Here is a 19,689-nt window from a genome sequence, read left to right on the forward strand (position 1 = left end):
CCGGGCCTGGTACCGGAACCAGCACTGACCTGAGCGCCTGGTCGATGTTCATGCCGCTGAAGTTGAAGTGCTCCAGGTACTCCTGCGCCACCATCTGGCTGAAGTCGTTACTGCAGGATAAGAACAGGAAGCTCGGTCATTCCAGAACCTCCGACCCAAACGCTCCGGTTCCGGACCGGGTTTGGACCCAAACTGACTTCTTGCTGAGGTGCGGCGCCACGTCGGACTTGCGGAACCCGTCCAGAGCGTAGAGCCGCTTGGCAAGGCGCCGGGCCGCCTGCAGGTCCGGTTTCAGGCCGTTGGTCAGGACCTCCAGAACCTCTGGGTCGCGCTGGTCCGCTGGACGCTCCCTGGAGACACGAGGACACACAGTCACTCAGCAGAACCAACAGAACCGCAGGCTGGGTCTGACCCATTCCCATGGCAACACAGCAGACAAACAGCTGCTGGATTGGTTTGGACCGTTGGTACCGACCTAAAAAGAACCTGCTTCTGTTTTAGAACAGAGCCAGAGTCAGTTTCCAAGATGGCGGCGCCCAAAATGGCTGCGGCTGCATGGGCTCTCGACAACTTGCGAGTATTTGAGCAAAATACGCCGCCTAAAATGCTACAAACTTTGCATCTACTCAGTAAGTTAGCATATGATCGCCAGCGTCTGCTGGAATTACGATCATCAAGTGATTTTGGACTCATAAATACGACTACTCTGGAGTGTTTACGTGACCTTGGAGTGCTACGGAAGCAAGACCCAGCGGCCCACAGCGCAGCGGACTCTCCTAGCAGCACTAGCCGGAGGAGGAGCAAGCGAAGGCGGTGCGACCGGCAGCGGAAGCGCGGCTGTCGAAGTGGACTAACAGCTAAGCTAAACGCTAACCCCCACAGATCGCCGCTTCCGTCCATCTTCCTCTCCAACGTCCGCTCTCTGGACAACAAAATAGACCATCTGCAACTAGAACTGTCTTCAAAGAGAGAGTTGAGGAACTGCTGCGCTCTTATTCTGAAGGAGACATGGCTTAACTCGTCCACACCGGACAACGTTGTTAGCCTAGAGGGGCTCGCTACATTCTGCGCAGACAGGAGCAGCGCTCTCAGCGGTAAAACCCGAGGAGGGGGGCTGTGTATTTACATCAACAACAACTGGTGTAAAAATGCCATGACTGTCGCCAGTTACTGCTCCCCGGACATCGAGCTTCTGACTGTTAACTGCAGACCATTCTACCTGCCCAGGGAGTTTACTGTGGTTAGCATCACTGCTGTGTATGTGCCCCCCAGTGCTAACACTAAAGAGGCTATGAGTGTTCTCTACCGGACCATCAGTGAGTTGCAATCCTCACACACAGAGGGCATTTTCATTATTGCTGGGGATTTTAACCAGGCCAACATGAAGACTGTTCTCCCTCACTTCAACCAATATGTGGATTTTCCAACCAGGGGAGGAAATACTCTAGACTTGGCTACACCAACATCAAAGAAGCATTCAGAGCAGCCCCCCGCCCCCACCTTGGCTCTTCAGACCACCTATCTGTTATGCTAATTCCTGCATACAAGCCCCTGCTGATCAGAACAAAACCTACAGTGAGGCAGGTGAGAATGTGGACTGAGGGGGCCATGGAGGCACTTCAGGACTGTTTTGAGTGCTCTGACTGGGAGATGTTCAAGGCAGCAGCCACTTACAACGACCAGATCAACATCGATGAGTACGCCATGACTGTGTCAGCCTACATCAACAAGTGCACAGAGGACGTCAGCATCACTAAGAACATTATCACCCGGGCCAACCAAAAACCCTGAATGACTAAGGAGGTACGGGAAATGCTAAAAGCACGGAACTCAGCCTTCAAGTCTGGCGACAAGGAGGCACTGAGGACAGCGAGAGCCAACTTGAACCGTGCTATCAGGTTAGCAAAGCGAACCCACAGTCGAAAAATACAGGAGTTCTTCCACGACACCAGGAACACCAGGAGTATGTGGCAAGGCATAAAGGCAATCACAGATTACAATCCATCCTCCCCTCCAGTGGGTGAAGTTGATGCTGACTTTCTAGATGGACTCAATAACTTCTTTGGGAGGTTCGAGGCACTGAACAGTACTCCGGCAAAGAAAACTGTTCCCCACCAGGAAGAGGAGGCACTCTGCCTGGACACAGCCGATGTGTTGAAGACTCTGAAAAGAGTCAACCCACGGAAGGCCCCAGGCCCCGACAACATACCTGGGCGGGTGTTCAGGGAATGCGCAGGTCAGCTGGCTGGTGTCCTAACAGACATTTTTAACACCTCACTGGACCAAGCCACAGTGCCAGCCTGTCTCAAAACTGCCTCCATCATTCCGGTGCCAAAGAAACCTCAAGTCACCTCTTTCAACGATTACCGGCCTGTGGCACTGACTCCCATCATGATGAAGTGCTTTGAAAGGCTGGTAAAAGAACACATCGTCTCCAGACTCCCCTCCACATTCGACCCGTTCCAGTTTGCCTACCGCCGAAACCGCTCCACTGAGGACGCCATCTCCTCCGCCCTACACCTGAGCCTGGCTCACCTGGAGGAGAAGAACACTCTTGTGCGGATGTTGCTCCTGGACTTCAGCTCAGCGTTCAACACAATCATCCCACAGCATCTGGCAGGAAAACTGGGACACCTGGGCTTCAGCACCCCCCTGCGCAACTGGCTGCTAGACTTCCTCACCGACAGACCTCAGTCAGTCCGGATCGGACAACACACCTCCGATGTCATCACCCTCAGCACAGGCTCCCCTCAGGGCTGCGTCCTGAGCCCTCTGCTGTTCACTCTGATGACACACGACTGCGTCCCCAGGTTCGCCACCAACCACATCGTGAAGTTCGCGGACGACACAACGGTGGTGGGCCTCATCAGAGACGACAACGACCTGGACTACAGAGAGGAGGTGGAGCAGCTGGTGGACTGGTGCAGAGACAACAGCCTGATCCTGAACGTTGACAAGACGAAGGAGATGATCGTCGACTTCAGGAAGAACCGGCCCAGCCACGCTCCACTGCTCATCAACAGCTCGGCTGTGGAGGTGGTCAGCAGCACCAAATTCCTGGGGGTGCACATCACTAACGACCTCACCTGGACTGTGAACACCACGTCTCTGGTCAAGAGGGCACAGAAACGCTTGTATTTCCTGCAGAGGATGAGAAGAGCACACCTGCCCCCGCCCATCCTCAAGATGTTCTACAGAAGCACCATAGAGAGCATTCTGACCAGCTGCCTCTCTGTGTGGTGTGGAGGCTGCAGCGCCTCCTACTGGAAGAACGTGAGGAGAGTGGTGCGGACAGCAGAGAGGATCATCGGGGCCCCCCTTCCCTCCATTCAGGACATTTCATCCCAGCGCTGCGTGTCCCGAGGCCGAAACATCATCAGTGACCCCTCACACCCCCACCATGGACTGTTCTCCCTGCTGCCCTCTGGAAAGAGGTTCTGCAGCATCCGGTGCAGGTCCACCAGGTTCTGAAACAGCTTTTTCCCACTTGCCATCAGACTGCTGAACTCTTAACTGGACTGCACTCAAAAACTGGTCTCCACTTTATACCTTGCACATGTACAGAGCTAAATAACTTCTATTTTACTGTCAGTCCTGCACTTTATATTTTATATTCATATTTTATACTGTATTTTATTTTATTCTGGAGTAACCTCACAACATTGGAAGCTCAAAACATTGTCCTGAGCCGTATGCAACGAAATTTCGTTCTGTATACACCCTGTGCATGCAAGATGACAATAAAGTCAGTCTAAGTCTAAGTCAGAGGTCGGTCCATTTAGCACACATCCTGTGGTTCTGACCCAGAACCGGTTCAGACATGTCGGGCCTCCAGAACTGGGCTCAGGAGACCCAAATCTGGACCTGATAGAACCAGAACCGGTTCTGGTTCTGCTTGGTCTCCACGAACAATAAGCTGATGCTTTTATTCTGAAAAGCCATGGTTCTGGTTCTGGTCAGACATTTATCAAAGTATGTTTGAGGTTTTCCAACATGTTCAGAATCAAACATCACAAAGCTTTACTCGGAACCTTCCAGAACCCTCCAGAACCAGCAGAACAGAACTTCTGCTCTGGGTTTCAAGAGTCTGAAAGGTTCTGAATCCTTCGGTCGGAAACCCAAAGCTGGACCCACAGTTCTGATCAACATCTGAAGAACCAAACAACTGGGTCCACAGAGAACCTGCCAATACTCACCAAGCATCTAGTCAGAACCAGAACCTGGATCAGAACCCTAACCTGGACCCACCGCTCGGCTGCAGGGCTGCCCCGGTCCTCCATGGCGCTGCTCCGGTACGGCCCGGCTGCCAGTCGGACCTTTTGGTGCCGTGGCAAGAAGTGAAGTCAGAAAGGGGGAAGTGGGTCAGCCACAGCGTGGACCTGACCCGCTTCCCGTAACCGGGCCTAGCTTCCCTCTCACTATCGCTATGGCAACCACACCACCAAACATCCCATGATGTCTGAGCTGCAGCACTTGAATAATGCTGCTGACTGAGCCGACTACCCAGAACCATCTGCAGAACCTCCAGAACCATCTGCAGAACCTCCAGAACCTCAGCCCGGTTCCAGTCTGCAGCGTTTCCCTCCCAGAGGACAGGAAGCTTCCTGGAGGAATCCGGATATTTCCGTCTGCAGCTCCTTCCTGCTGGAGAGAGACATCCAGAGCAGGAAGCTCCTCGCTAACGCCATGAGTTCAACATTCAGTCCTCCACCCTCTGAACCCGAACCAGAACCCGAACCCAAATCACAAAGCCATTAATACTCATTATTACTGGATTGGACTTTACCTATTAGCCGCTACAGCTAGCGATGCGACACTGGCTCTGTCAGTAAACCCAGGCTGATCCGATGAGCAGGAATATATCTTCACTATAATCTCCATCGTTTCTGGCCTGAATTCTATGAATTAAAGCTGAGAAAATTGAGAAGCTTTGATATGTAAAACATGTTTTCTCCCTGGAAATTAATCTATGAACAGTTTGGTTTCCATCAGTCAAGATGGAGAGAGGGCTAAGCGAATATCTCCTTTATATTGGTCAATAATTTAATTTTACATAATAGCTGCTGTTAAATTAGTTTGTTAAAATTTAGCAAAGTATTTTTTCCTATTTTGATGATTTACATTCTACAAGTTTTGTTTAAAAGTCACAGTGGTGCAGGTACCGCTGATAAACAATAAAACAACGTTAAACCGTTTTACCTTACATTAGCTTCAAAGCACCAGGAGAAATCAAAACACATCAAAACAAAAACTTTTCTCATATAACCAGAAACCAAACAGAACCTTCAGTCTGTTGCAGTTTTATGCTTTTGAATTTTCAGGCTGGATATTTTTTACAGTCATTATGAGCGGAACACAGCGGTTAGTTTAAACAGTGCAGGTGTGTGTCGCCTTATTTTAGTGCTAACTGAACCCAAAAACACCAAACTGCAGCACAGGTATGCTACCTAGCTAAAGTGTTACTGCGCTAGCATAACTGACTGCCATTTTCTCAATCTTTATTTTAAATTAAAACTTTTTACTTACCTGTGAAACGTGACACTCTTGGACCTTGTTATGTTGTAGTGTTGATAATAAATAAAGTACTGAGTTATTTTTCATATTTATTTGTCTCAATGGTGGGAAGTAAGTACAACGTTGTTGTATCTGTACTTTACTTAAGTAGATTTAATAATGGATACTTTCGACTTTTACTCCACTACATTTTACAGTAAGTATCTGTACTTTCTACTTCACTACATCTCTACTAAACCGTCGCGTTACTCGTTACATCCGAGTCGCATTGCGCTTTTTTCTGTTAAAATGTGAAGTTCAGGGCCTGAACGTGGCGCCGTAAATCCCAGCAACGGGCTCTTTGCACCTGCCGCGCTGACGTCACAACCGCATGCGCAAATGCGGCTCTTTTTTCCGCTTTGAGTTACCATGACAGCTAGAAAAGACAAAGTCTTATTTCAGACGCAAATAAAACAATACTATGCTAAGGAAAATGATTATTTAATGCTAAAAATACACTTAATCTTACAACATGTGTAAAGGGATAGCCAACACTTTATTTGGAACAGTTTTCTGTGGAGCATGGGGGAGCTCACAATGGCGGACGTTCAGGCGGGGCCCTTTTTCTCCCCCGCTGACACACAGAGTAATAAAATTTACAGTCCGAAAGGGGTCAGAGACTTCTTGGCGCCTCTCGGCCCGGGTCGGATGGAGATGGGCACGAAGTGGTCCGCCTTTACTTAGATAAAAAACAGATACCTTTGCTATAAATCAGGAAGTCCCAACTTTCTTTGGGGGCCTGAGGGAGTTCTAATTGGACGAAGAGCAGAACGCCTTTTTTTTTTTTTTTTTATATTAACATTTTTATTGAGAAAGCACATTACAATACAATTATATAATTACACTGATTACATTCACATTTTTACATGCTTCCTCTGTTTTCTAATTTAGACAAGAGAGAGAGAAAAAAACAAAAATAAAAAACAAAAAAAAAACAACAAAAAAACAAAAAACAAACAAAAAAACAAAACTTGAATGGGAGCGGCGGGGCGGCCTGAGTACCAACCCATAATTGACATATCAAATTAGAGCATAAATCTGAATGACAGCAAGGTTTACGAAAAATCAGACACAACAGGTTTGACATATTCTGTCCACTTTGACCATATCTTGTAGAAAGTATCTCTCTGCACATTAATGGAAAAAGATAGTCTCTCCAGTACATAGATCTCTTTCACTACATTTATCCAGTCATCAGTTGTTGGAGGTTCCCGTTTAAGCCATTTCCTTGTAAGGGCCTTTTTGCTCCCGGCCAGTAAAATGAACAGAAGTTTTTGATCGTTGTGGTTCAGTTTGTCAACCGGTATGTTACATAAAAATATGCATTCAAAAGTTAAAGGAAAATTAGCAGTGAAGATGTTCTGTAAATGATTATGGATTTGAGACCAATATTGCTGGATGGTTTGGCAGTCCCAGAAAATATGGAAATGATTGGCATCATCCCTTCCACATCTCCAGCAAGTAAAACCCCTTCCCTGGTATCGTTTCTGCTTTGGGGTTATGAAAAATTTTATAATATTTTTCCAGCAGAATTCACGCCAAACCTTCGATCTTGTTGTTGTCCATGGTATCTTACAGATGTGGCCCCAATCATCTTCTGAGATTGTCAGGCTGGCTTCTTTTTCCCACTTCACTTTAATATAATCAGTACTGTCCTTCTTACACCGCAGGATGGCGTCATATAACCTGGAAATAGTTTTACCTGGTTTTGATTTAGTTAGTAATATAAACGTTTCCACAAATCTCAAATTATGTAAATGTACTTTTAGCTCTTTATTAAAATAATTTCTGACCTGTAAAAATCTAAAAAAGTCATCTGCACATAAATCATGTTTTCTTTTCAGGGTTTCAAAACATTGGAACGTCCCTTTATGGACAAAAGAATAGTAATTAGTTAGGCCTTTTGAAATCCACTTCTTGAATCTGTCGTCATGTTGATTTGGGAGGAAATCCGAATCATAAGCGCACCATCTTAAGAGTTTAGAGGCATTTTCTAAACCACAGATTCTAATTGCTTCATTCCATGCAGATATCATTACTTGTGATATAGGTTCATCTGCCAAGTTAATTTTACTCTGTAATTTTGTGTCAGCTATTATGGCTTTAATCGGCATTGTTTTGACCGTTTCCCCTTCCACATTTTTCCATCCTGCAGTGTAATCCGGACAGCACAAACATATCAAAGGTCTCAACTGAGCTGCACAAAAATATTCTCGTAAACATGGAAGCCCACAACCCCCTTTTTCCTTTTTTAATTGTAGAGTTTTGTATTTGACTCTGGCTTTTTTCCCTTTCCAAATGTATTTGGACAGCATCTTATCCCATTCTACAAATTGTTTTGACGGTACGGGAACTGGTAGGGATTGAAATAAATACAAAAATCGGGGGAGAATGTTTAATTTAACTGACTCAATCCTGGAGTGTAGGTCTAAGAAAGGTATGGCGTTCCATCTTTGGATATCTGACTTTATGGCTATGTTCAAGGGGGCATAATTGGCTTCAAACATTTCATTAGGGTCACGATGGATCACCACCCCCAGATACCTAAGACTATCTGCCTCCGATTCCCATTTATAGCAATTTTTAATTTCAGCTGGTGGGTCATAATTCACCGTTAGTACCTGTGTTTTGTTCACATTAACCTTGTACCCTGAGTATAAACCGAAATCTGATAAGATTTTCATTAATTTGGGGAGAACCAGATTAGGATGAGACATAACAAGCAACAAGTCATCAGCAAATAATGCCAATTTTTGCTCGCCTCCTATGGTCCTTATTCCAATTATATCCCGTCTTTGTCTGATCCATTGGCTCAATGGTTCTATAAACAAGGCGAAGAGGAGTGGCGACAAACAGCAACCCTGTCGAGTACCTCGCTCGAGTATGAATGATTCAGTAAGGTCTCCATTAATTTTGATTTTGGCTGTTGGTTTATCATACAACCCAGATATAGTATTTATTATAGATTTATCAAATCCAAATCTCTCAAGAACCTGATATAAAAAGGACCACCTCACAGAATCATATGCCTTTTCGGCATCTAAACTTAGCACTAAAGTCTCTATTTTTTGTCTGTGAACCTGGTTCATAATATGTAAAACTTTCCTAATGTTATCTTGAGTTTGTCGATGTTTAATAAAGCCTGTTTGATCATTATGTATTAGTCCTGGTAGGATAGTTTCAAGTCTCTTAGAGATGATGGAAGTGAACAGCTTATAATCAATATTTAATACACTGATTGGGCGGTAGTTGCTACAATTTAGGTTATCTTTTCCTTCTTTCTTAATTATAGAGATTATTGCTTCTTTCCATGACGGGGGTACAATTTTTCCCTTCATTACCCAATTAAATGTTTTCTGCAAGGTGGGAGTCAAATGATCCTGCATTATTTTATACCATTCTGGGCCAAATCCATCTGACCCTGCCATTTTACCCCCTTTTAGTCTTTTAATTGCCGAGTGAATTTCTTCACTGGTTATTGTGGATACTAACAATTTATTTTGTTCCTCCGTCACTGTTGGTAGCTCCAATTTAGACAGAAAAGTATTAACTTCTTGATTATTATCTACATGGGTTTGGGAGTAAAGTTTTCTGTAATAGTTCTGAAAACATTGTTGAATTTTCTCCTCTTCGGTTTCTAATTGGCCATCTAAAGGATTTCTTATTTTGTGTATAGTCCTCTCTGCTTGCTGCTTTCTGAGTTTATATGAAAGAAGTTTTAATGATTTCCCGCCAACATCACAATACTGCTGTTTGTTAAAAATTATTTTTTTCTGTACTTCAACCATGTTTAGGTCATCTAATTCTTTTTTAAATTTTACCATATCCGATTTAATGCTGTCGTTCATAGTCACAGAGTGTTCGTGTTGCAGTTTTAACAATTTATCTTCCAGGTATTTACGTTTTTGTATGTTTTCTTTTTTTAAGTGGGTGGATATACTAATTATTTTCCCTCTAATCACTGCCTTCATTGCATCCCATAATATTCCTGGTGACACCTCCTCATTATCATTTTGAGCTAAATAATTTTCTATTTCTTTTTTTAAATTCTCTTTAATGTTTGGGTAGTTTAAAATATTTGTATTCATCCTCCATAATGTAGATCTATTTTTCCTGTTCAGACAAATATCAGCATAAACTGGATTATGGTCAGAGATTGTACATGGACCGATTTCACAGGTTTTAATTTTAGACAAATCATTCTTGAACGTAAGAATGTAATCTAACCTAGAATATAAGTTATGAGGGTGAGAGAAGTGGGTGTATTCTCTATTAGTTGGGTGATGTTCTCGCCATACATCAACTAATCCTAAATCGTCCATGAGGTGTCCCATCCTCTTACCAATATTTCGTCCATCGCCTTTCCCACTAGAAGAATCAAATTTGGTGTTTAATAAAATATTGAAGTCACCACCGCATATTAAAGTTCCCTGACTCCTCGTTGTTGCAATTTCGAGAACCTGTCTATACAGGGACCAGTCACTGCCCGGTGGAATGTATATATTCAGGATGGTGGTCATGGTACCATCAATCCTGCCCGTAATCATTATGTAGCGACCTTCTTTATCTTTGTACTCTGATATGTGTTCATAGTTAAGAGTTCCAGATAACAAAATTGCCACTCCCCTTCGCCTCCCAGAACTGTGGGAAGAAAAAAACACATGTTTAAAACCCATCTTGTTTAATTTAACATGCTCGCTATCCGGTAGATGTGTTTCCTGCAATAAAACAATTTGGGTTTTGTCTCTCTTAAATTTAGATAGGACTTTCTGCCTTTTTACTGGACTATGTAAACCATTAATGTTGTTTGACACCAATTTTATCAACCTGCTACTCATCTAACTTATATTTCTTAATTATATCACAAAGATTATTGGGCTCCCCGCTCACTCTTAAAAACACTGAACATAGAACATATAAAAAAGTTAACATTAAGAACAAACAAAACTCAAACTGAACTCTTGACTTCCAAGGTGGGGGTCTCAAATGAGAACCCTGCTTCACCTCCAGAGGCAGCTTCTTCATCAGTTAGTGAAGGGGCCCTTGGTGGCTATGGCCTCAGTGTAAAGAGCACCGCGAGAAACCTGCCTTATTTACTTATTGTACTTCATAAACCAAATACAAGTCCTGATTATTAGTAACAGAGTGGATAAACCTTAATTTTCCTTGTGTGTGGGAGAAGACCTCTTGAAGGCTCTAAGTTTTTCTTTGTAGCCGGCTGCGGGGTCCCGCCTCTTGTTTGCTGGCCCACTCCCCGGTCCGCCGCGTACTCTGCTCCAGGTCAGCTGCTTCAGATGTTCCAGGGCCGTTTCTGGTGACTTAACGACCCGCACAGCGTAGCCTCTACTGGACATGTCTTCAGTAGCTTCCACCACTGTATTGTAGATCTTTGTTTCATCTCCATATTTCACCCTCAGCCGGGCAGGAAAGAGAGTCTGAAAGGGGATTTGCTGCTCCTTCAGAATCTTGCGCACGTCTGCGTATTCTCTTCATTTTTTCAAAATCAGAGGGGGATAGTCATGGTCCAAATTCACTTGCTTGCCGTTCCAGGTAAATCCTCTTTTCTGCCATGCCTTGCGAAGGAGAAGTTCTTTGGTTTTAAAACTGAGGAATTTCACAACAATAGATCGCGGGGGAGCGTCGCTTGGAGGCGGAGGGCCTAGAGAGCGGTGAGCCCGTTCAATGTGTATGTCGAGCTCGTCTTGGGACAGCGCCAAGCCCTCACGGAGCAACTTCTCCACAAAGTCACCCATTGATGCCGAGTCCCGTTCTGCCGCCTCGGGTACGCCATAAATGCGTATGTTCTCTCTTCGTGTACGGCTCTCTAGGTCCATTAGTTTATCCTCCAGCTTTATCTGTAGCTTTATTATTTCAGTGACGGCGTCCTCCGTGGTTAAAATCCTCTCCTCCGCTTTTTCAATCCGGTCCTCAGCCTCATCTAGTCTGGTGTTCATCTTTCGAATTTCTTCTTTTATTTCCCCCAAATGCGCATTATTTTCCTGTCGGAAGCCTCTTAATTCCTGCAATACCGTCTCCCATTCAGCCATAGTATCACTGTTGTTTGTTTAGTTCAGGTCAAAAAGTGCAGCGGTAATTTTTCAAACCGGAGGTTTGAGATGAATAGCAGTTGGCATTAGCTAAAATGCTAGCAATATTTTCTCGACTTTAAACGTCCGCTTATTGGCGTTATAAAGCATCGGTTTTGAAGTATTTCGCTCACCCCAGTTCTTTTTCACCTTTATAGGTATGTTTTCGTCGTTTAAGTGGGGTTGGGTTTTCAATTTCTTAGGTTCTCTCGGGAGCCCGTTCACAGCGCGGCCATCACGATGACGTTCAAACCGGAAGTCAGAACGCCTTTTTTGCATATATTAAATAGGGAAACTCCTCTTCTGTTTAAAAATTCCAGGCCAGAAAACGGAGAGAGAGTTTTTTCCATCTTTTTACTCCACGCGGGCGCCTTTGTCTGTCTCTGTGTTCGTTTGTCTTCCCTTTGTGTGTTTTTTATTTTCATGAGAAAATGCATATCTCTGTATCTCTGCAGCTTTGTTGTCGATTGCTCAGTATGAATTAAACTCTGTGATCTGTGACGTCATTCTGTTTCGCCGTACTTTTGCAGCCCTGATGACATCCGCTCGACCCGGCTAACAGGAGGAAAAGGAGAGCCATACTTTTCCAAAATTTAAGCTAACATAATAACTTTTCTCCTTAACAACTATGAACATTACTGTCTTCCTAATATAATGGGATTTTAAGTTTTCATGGATTTCCAAACAGTCCTGAATTAAGAAGACGGTGGCTTGTAAATATTCGTGGCTACCAGTTAAAGCTAACGCAGCACAGCAAAGTTTACAGCCTTCACTTCACTCCGGATCAACTTGTTCAGCCTAAAGCAGAAGGTAAAGGAGCCTCCTGTGTTATTTCCATGGACTCACTTCTGTATTCAGCCTGAAAGAGTTTATGGGAACCAGAGAGCAGACCAGAGCCAGACAGCCGAGCTACTGACCCGCCTGGACACACTGCTGGAAACACCGTCCTGCTTCACTAGAAACATCCTAAACTAATAAAACTAAGTAACACCAGAGCTGCTCTACTGTTAAGCTATGGGCTTGTTGTTCCTCAGGCTTCAGAAGCAAAAAGCCTGAACCGTAAAATCCCCGTTACTTGGTCTCTGACACTAACGACAATAAACCACGTAATATACTTGAACACAAGGTAAAAACATTGTCCGTTGAATGGATGAAAAATGTTTAGATACTTAAATAGCACATTTTTACAAGACAAATGTCTAGCATAAGCTAAAGCTAATGTTAGCCACAAAGTTTAAAGAAAGTAAAACTCACCTTCGTATCTGTGTATAACGAGGCGAACATCTTAAAACCTTTCTCCAGATTATTTGTTAGAGCTTCAGATCGATGGTCAGTTCAGACCAAAAGTTTGGACACACTTTAGTAAAGGACTTTTATTTTTGCGGGCCCACTTCCTGTGTTGCCCAAACTCTGCTAACTTATTTAAAGTAAAAGATCCTCACATGTTCCACTGTGATTCTTGCTGTTGGCGTCTTCCTCAGGAATTCCTCCCAAAATCTTTGAACCTATTGATTTGATTGCTGGGTGAGTTTGTTATTTGTTAACGGTGTTACTGTTTCATGTGGTACTTCTGCTCGATTTCTCATTGGAGCATTGTTTTATTAGAATCACTGGCATTGTTTACCTGGACCGTCACCGGGATTCTGTTGGTGCTGATTGTGGCTCAGTACGGCCCAGTCTCTTCTAAAAGGTAACTTGTTGCTGAATTTTGTGTTCTGACACGTTTACATTGATGCTGAGGCACTGAAGTTTAAGGTAAAATTGATCAGAACAGAATCTAGCTACACTTAAGTTGATATTGCGCAGTATATTTATTTATTTTCCTTCCCTCACTCTGCTTGAATATTTTACAATCAATTTATTTTATTTTTCTTGATTGATATTTTTGGAAGTGCACTTTTAACTTTAGCACTTTAACTTTAAATTGATTAGTTGAAATATGATAGTTTTGTTTTATTTAAATTATGGTTAATTTAACCTGATTGAAATGTTTAATTATTAGGAATCTAATTATTGCATTTAGTATGCATAAACTAGATGTTTAAATTTAATAATTATTCCCTTTGTATTATATTTGTACATAATTGTTTTTGATAAACACTTAATGAGTTTTCTGACCTTTTAGGTCAGGTTTTTTTCCACCTGTCGGATCAGATCCTCATCTGATCGAAAGATGGTGCGCTAAGAAAGGACTATGGACTTTATGATTTTTAAATTAATTTATTCTGAGTCAATTCTCATGTGTCTCATTGTGTTATTTGTTGTAATTGTATGTTTTTTATTCAAACCACTTAATACATATTCACCAAAACTAAAAGCACCGCCGCCTGTTTTTTCACACCTCAGGCTCCTTAAAGGCCGCTCTACTGATGCTGCTTATGTAGCCGCAGTTAGCTGCTTAGCCCATAATTGTTACATGTACATCATTAGCTGTTACCTTGGACAAGCCCTGCAAACACCCAGTGGAAAGAGCCTTTTTCAATAGATCGGAAACGTCTGAGCTGCTTTTCCCCGAACGCGGAAGCTGAGGAGCAAAGAGCCCATAACGTGACTTCCTGATTCTGTTGTCTCCCATCGCCTCCTGCAGACATGCGCAGTGGTTCCTCTGAGCGGGAGAAGATTCTGTCAGTCAGTAACAGAAATCCGCTACACAAACCATCAGATTTAGCGACATGTAAAATCAGCAGCGCTTCGTCCAACTTTTATTGTCACTTGGAAAGGAAGCTAAAAGAAAGATAAGCTAACATGATGTTAGCAAAGCTAGCTGTACAGAGACTCATATGAATATGAATAAAAGTTGTCTCTCACGCGCTGAATTATTGTGAGGTGTTGACTGACTGAGGTGTCGCATATATGGGGCAACACTGTGACCAAAGTCTACAATATAGAGATATAACATTCATGAACGATCCGATTCTTCTGAATGGATCTTTACTAAGTCCAATAAGACTGAGAGCCGCTCTTTGTTCTTGTGATACTGTACACTGCAGTAGCTATTATTATTTTGTTTAATTGAAATATATATGGATTTATTTAATTGGCGAGTAAATAAAACAAGAACGTAAGAACGCAGAGCTGCTCGTTGCTCTTTGGTTGAGTTCGTCTCCTGTCATGGTGGCAGACGGTGACAACAGTCACTTCCTTCTGCTTGTTACTTCTTGCTTGTTGCGCCGTGGACAGTGTTCATAGTTGAGCATTGTTTACCGTTAATACATTTTCTTAGTTTCTATGTTTAATGGTGCAGACGGTGGTGGTTTCTGGCGTGGGCAGCCGCCCAGGGCGTTATCTTTTTAGGGAGGGCAGGAAACCTCTGCAGAGCACAGAGATGGAAGCAAAGCAGAATGAAGAAGAGTTTGAATTGATAATGATGCTGGTTAAATTTATTTCAGCTCTAAGTATTTAATATCTCGGTGTTTTTATGGGAACGTGGAATTTTCAGATCAATTTGAGAAGCAATTTTTATAAGTGCACTTAATTTTATAGAGTCATGTAGCGCGGCGTTTTGGTCTCAGGTTCGGTGGCCTTGACTACAACACTGCTGCCTTGGTTGCATGTCCTCCTCCACCTTCTTTCCATCCCCTTTCTGATGGATTTCTTTCAAAATAAAGGCCACTAGTGGCAAAAAAGTGAAGTTTATTCTATGTTAGAACAGGAGACAAAATGTTTCCATCCCTGAAATTATGATCCATAGAATCACATATCTAAGTCTAAATATGTTACAGAGTAAACACAATAACAACAACATGCTTTATCTGTCATTGTTCATTAAAATGGGACATTTCTGATGTATTAAAATTAAATACGATGGGTACACTTAATGATATTGTATTAGCGATTAGGTAATGCATTCAGCAAGTACTTTTACTTTTAGCACTTAAGTATTTTTTTTTTACTTTAACTCAAGTAAAAATGTTAATGTTGTACTTTTACTTCAGTAAATTTTTTGAGTACTTTCTCCACCACTGATTTGCCTGATTGTCATTTTCCCAACTGCAGATATTCCCGACTAACACTTAGCAGTGGCGCCTGTGTGGCGCACAATAAATCATATAATGTCCAATCCAGTAATAGATATCAATCCAAGACGCAGCGTCATGGCGGCTGCAGTGCATTATGGGTATATTTGCAGGTCTCTGTGAGCCTGATCTGTGTATATTTATCTCTATGAATGCTGAATATTTACGTCTCACTCAGATCGGGTTCTGGCAGCGATTAGTTCAGTCTGCACCACTAGCCAATCACAGGCAGGTCTGTTTCATCCAATCAGAGTTCACCTCACAAATCCTGCATTCAATCCGATAAAATAACAACCAATCACATCCTGGGAAGCAAAACGTGACTAAAATAAACACATGAAAACTTCATAATAGCAATAATGGGGTTTTTCACCCAGCAAAAGTTTAATAAAGCAAATATTTTCTCATTAATTTCCAGTTTTCCACTGGCTGATTACTGAATTAGGGTTTAACAGCAAAATATTGATATTCGATCGATATGTTTTTTTCTTTTTTTAAGACGACAAACACATTATTACCTAAGCATAATTTTACGTCAACTTGTAATATTTTGTAAAATAAAAACCAAACGGACCGCTAACGGGCCGACCTAGCTAGCACGCTACCGCCAGGCTAAGCTAGTTTTCTGGGAGAAACTCTGCATCAGATTCTTGGACTGGTTCTGTTCAGATCTCTGTTGGATCTGAACCATCAGAACCTTCCTGACCAATAAACCCACAGCTCCAATCCTAACGCTAGCCCAGCTACTAGAACCAGAACCATTCCGGCTCCACACCTCCAGAGCATTCAAAGGGTTAATGCAGTTAAACATTTAGAAACATTTCCTTAAATCTGCAGAGTTCATATGAAGACCATCGCCATGACGATAAGACTGTCTGAACGAGCGGTACTGGCCCAAACTACCTCTGGTTCTGCTCAGTTCAGTTTTGGGTTATGTTTAATCAGAGGCAAATATAAGCAGAGTGAGACGTCTGTCGCGTTGAACTGCTTTGGTTTCTAAACCAACAAACCAACCCAGAGCAGAGTTCTGCCATCCGGACCAGAACCGAACCAGAACCTGATCAGAACCCGACCCGGTCAGGACAGAAAGCTGGGACCAAACTGAACCAAACCCAAACAGACCGAGAGGAGTCAGAGCTACGGTTCTACCATCTGGATCAGAACCCGACCAGAACCAAACCCAAACAGACAGAGAGGAGTCAGAGCTGCAGTTCTGTCCAGGGCGTGTCAGTCCAACTGAAACCACAGCAGAACCGCTGACAGAACCAGAACCAGCTGCGGCAGAGGGACTCTCTGTTGAATCTGGCTGACTCGGTTCTGATCCGGCTGGAATCCTCAGAACCTCTGAGGGTCCAGATTGTATCCGAGCCATAAAGAACTAACCGGATCTGATCCGGTTTCAGCTCGTTGTACCTAATAAACTGGCCGGTGAACACACATCTAAGAACGGATCAGAACCAGCCCAAACCTGGTTCTGATCCATCTCAGGAGTTCTGGGTCCAAACCGGGCCGACCTGCAGATCTTGAGCTTCCTCATCCCATCAGAACCGGTCCAGAACCATCAGAACCGGTCCGAAGGCTCACCTGTACACGGCTGGGTAAGGCAGCAGGTACCGGTCCTCCAGAGCCCCGCCCCCCCAGCAGAGCAGGTAGGTCGCCATGACGACCAGGCCCCGCCCACAATCCCAGCTCAGCGGCCAATCAGACGGCACCTCTGCAGTATTATGACATCATCCTGGTACGACATCATCTCCTTTTCTTCTTCTGCGGCTCTTAACGCCGCGGCGTTCCCTTGGCTTCCCAGCGTTCCCAGTCCTCTCCCAGTCTGATCCTCCTGGTTTCCCTCAGAGGTATGAGCTTCCTCCTGGGCTGACCCAAATGCTCCTCCTCCTCCTCCTCTGCTCTTCCTCCTCCTCTTCCTCTCTTTGTCTCCTCTTCCCTTCCTGGAAGTTTCTGTCTGCGGCTTGCTGAACTTCTGCTTCAGAACAAATCCTGGACAGAACCGGGCCCTGAGCCCAGCAGAACCTGACTCAGGTGGAGACATCAATGAGAGGAGGTCAGAGGTCACAGATGGTAGAGATCAACACGAATTTCAGGGAGGAGGAGGAGGAGGAAGAAGAGGAAGGTTTCTGTTTTTCTGAGGAGTGGGAGGTCTTTCTCTCCGTCCCATCTCTGAGATTCAGTCTGGATGAACTCATGAGGAATTTCCCTCCCAACCTCCAAACCCGGATAAATGCACATGAACGTGTGGGTGCGTTTGTTTCTAATACCTTGTGGGAACCATATACTACGTTGTGGGGACCCGCTGCTCCTTGTGGGACCGAAGACTGGGCCCCACAAGGGGAAACTCTGCTTTTGGGTCAAGGGTCAGATTTAGGACTAAGGTGTGAATTGAGTTTTGGTTGGTTATAGTTACAGTAAGGTTTAGGCTGTGAATGGAAGTCAATGGAAAGTCCCCACAAAGATAGCCACGCAAATGTGTGTGTGTGTGTGTGTGTGTGTGTGTGTGTGTGTGTGTGTGTGTGTGTGTGTGTGTGTGTGTGTGTGTGTGCAGCAGCTTACAGTCTAAAAACTTCTGAGCTTCAAAGAGCCAATCTGGATCAAATTCATCCCACATTCCCATGAAACCAGAGCTGGGAGTGTCCACTGTGTGTGTGTGTGTGTGTGTGTGTGTGTGTGTGTGTGTGTGTGTGTGTGTGTGTGTGTGTGTGTGTGTGTGTGTGTGAGCAGCAGCTGCTGTTGCTGTTTGGCTGCTCTCCTGGTTTGCATTCCTCCGGCTCTGTGGTTCTGACCCGTTTCCTGGTGCAGACAGTAAAGCCCAGCTCTGTTTGGGTCTGTTCTGTTAAGCTTGGTTCTGTTCTGGTCGGTTCTGTGAAGCCCGGTTCTGTTTGGATCGGTTCTGGCAGCCTACACCCAGCAGGATGAGATCTGGAGGAAGGCCGATCCTTCCCTCCAATGAGAGTTCAGGAAGTAAACGCTCAGAACAGGAAACAGGAAGTTAGAAGATATTTTCGGTCCAAGAAGAAGAAAACTTCACTAAAAACTGAGGCAGACTGAACCAGGTAAAGGTCAAGAGGTCAGCTGAGACCAAGCTGGAGCGTCCTGGTATGAAGAGCTGCTGGACTGAAGGAACGGTTCTGGAGGGAAACAAAGGAGCAGACCCAACTCAGAGGTTCTGGATGTTAGAGGCTGGAGGCTTCCTTTGGATTGATGGATGGATCGAACTGATCGGACCCATCGGATGGTTCTGGTGGTCATGTGACCCTGCAGGTGTCAGAACCAGCCGCTGAGTCGTGACAGATCTTCTTCTCTTTGATTTCCTGCCTGTGGTGACTCAGTGTTGCCATGGCGACGGGCTGAAACGGACCTCCAGGTGCGGCTGACAGCAGGACGGCGGGAACGGGTCGGCTCAGAACTGCGGGTCGGACCGGCGCTCCGTCTGCTGCAGATACTCCAGCTGGTGATGATTCAGGAGACGAACAGAGATCCGCAGAGATTCACCGTAGAACCGGGCCGAGGTCCGGCTGGTCCTGTGGTTCTGACTGGTCCGGCTGGCCCGGCCGGTCACCATGTGCATCAGGATTTTTATTTTTGCTTTTGTTTTTTGACATCTTCGGCTCTAGTTTCCTTCTCTGAACAGTAAATTCCCGGCGGTCGGGAATCGAACCCGGGACCGCTCCGTTTGGACGGTTCTATCCCCGCCGAGACGCCGGCGCTCCATCAGGCAGAAACCAAACATTAAATGACCTCAACACAGTTTTGGTCTGGACCAGGTTAGCTAACATTAGCATGAGGGCTAACAAGCTACTATCAATATTATTCCTATAATCACTTAATCAGGGCCTTCGCTGATGGACCCAAACAGTTCTGCAGGGTTCTGAGTTCTGGTCGGATCCGTTCTGGTTTCCAGGTTTGTTCTGATTTTAAGAAACTGATTGGAATTTCTGCTTCAGCTGGTTCTGTTTGACCTTTGGTCTAATCTGAATGGGTTCTGATGGTTCTGCTGCTGATCAAAACCAGTCAACACAACCAGA

General features: G+C 44.4%; 1 protein-coding gene across 3 annotated transcripts in view; it reads right to left on the minus strand.

The window, feature by feature from the left end:
* The window catches only part of LOC102219193 (PH and SEC7 domain-containing protein 1-like), a 45,104-nt gene that overhangs the window by 15,060 nt on the left and 10,355 nt on the right, over positions 1-19,689 (minus strand). For all 3 annotated transcript variants that reach the window (XM_023327652.1, XM_023327651.1, XM_023327653.1), the window contains 2 exons: positions 198-350; positions 30-110 (listed from right to left, as the gene is read on the minus strand). In XM_023327652.1, coding sequence (XP_023183420.1) covers positions 30-110; positions 198-350 — 234 coding nt within the window. The remainder of the gene's footprint in view (positions 1-29; positions 111-197; positions 351-19,689) is intronic.

Source organism: Xiphophorus maculatus, chromosome 22 (assembly GCF_002775205.1).
Source record: "Xiphophorus maculatus strain JP 163 A chromosome 22, X_maculatus-5.0-male, whole genome shotgun sequence".
NCBI classification, from domain to species: domain Eukaryota; kingdom Metazoa; phylum Chordata; class Actinopteri; order Cyprinodontiformes; family Poeciliidae; genus Xiphophorus; species Xiphophorus maculatus.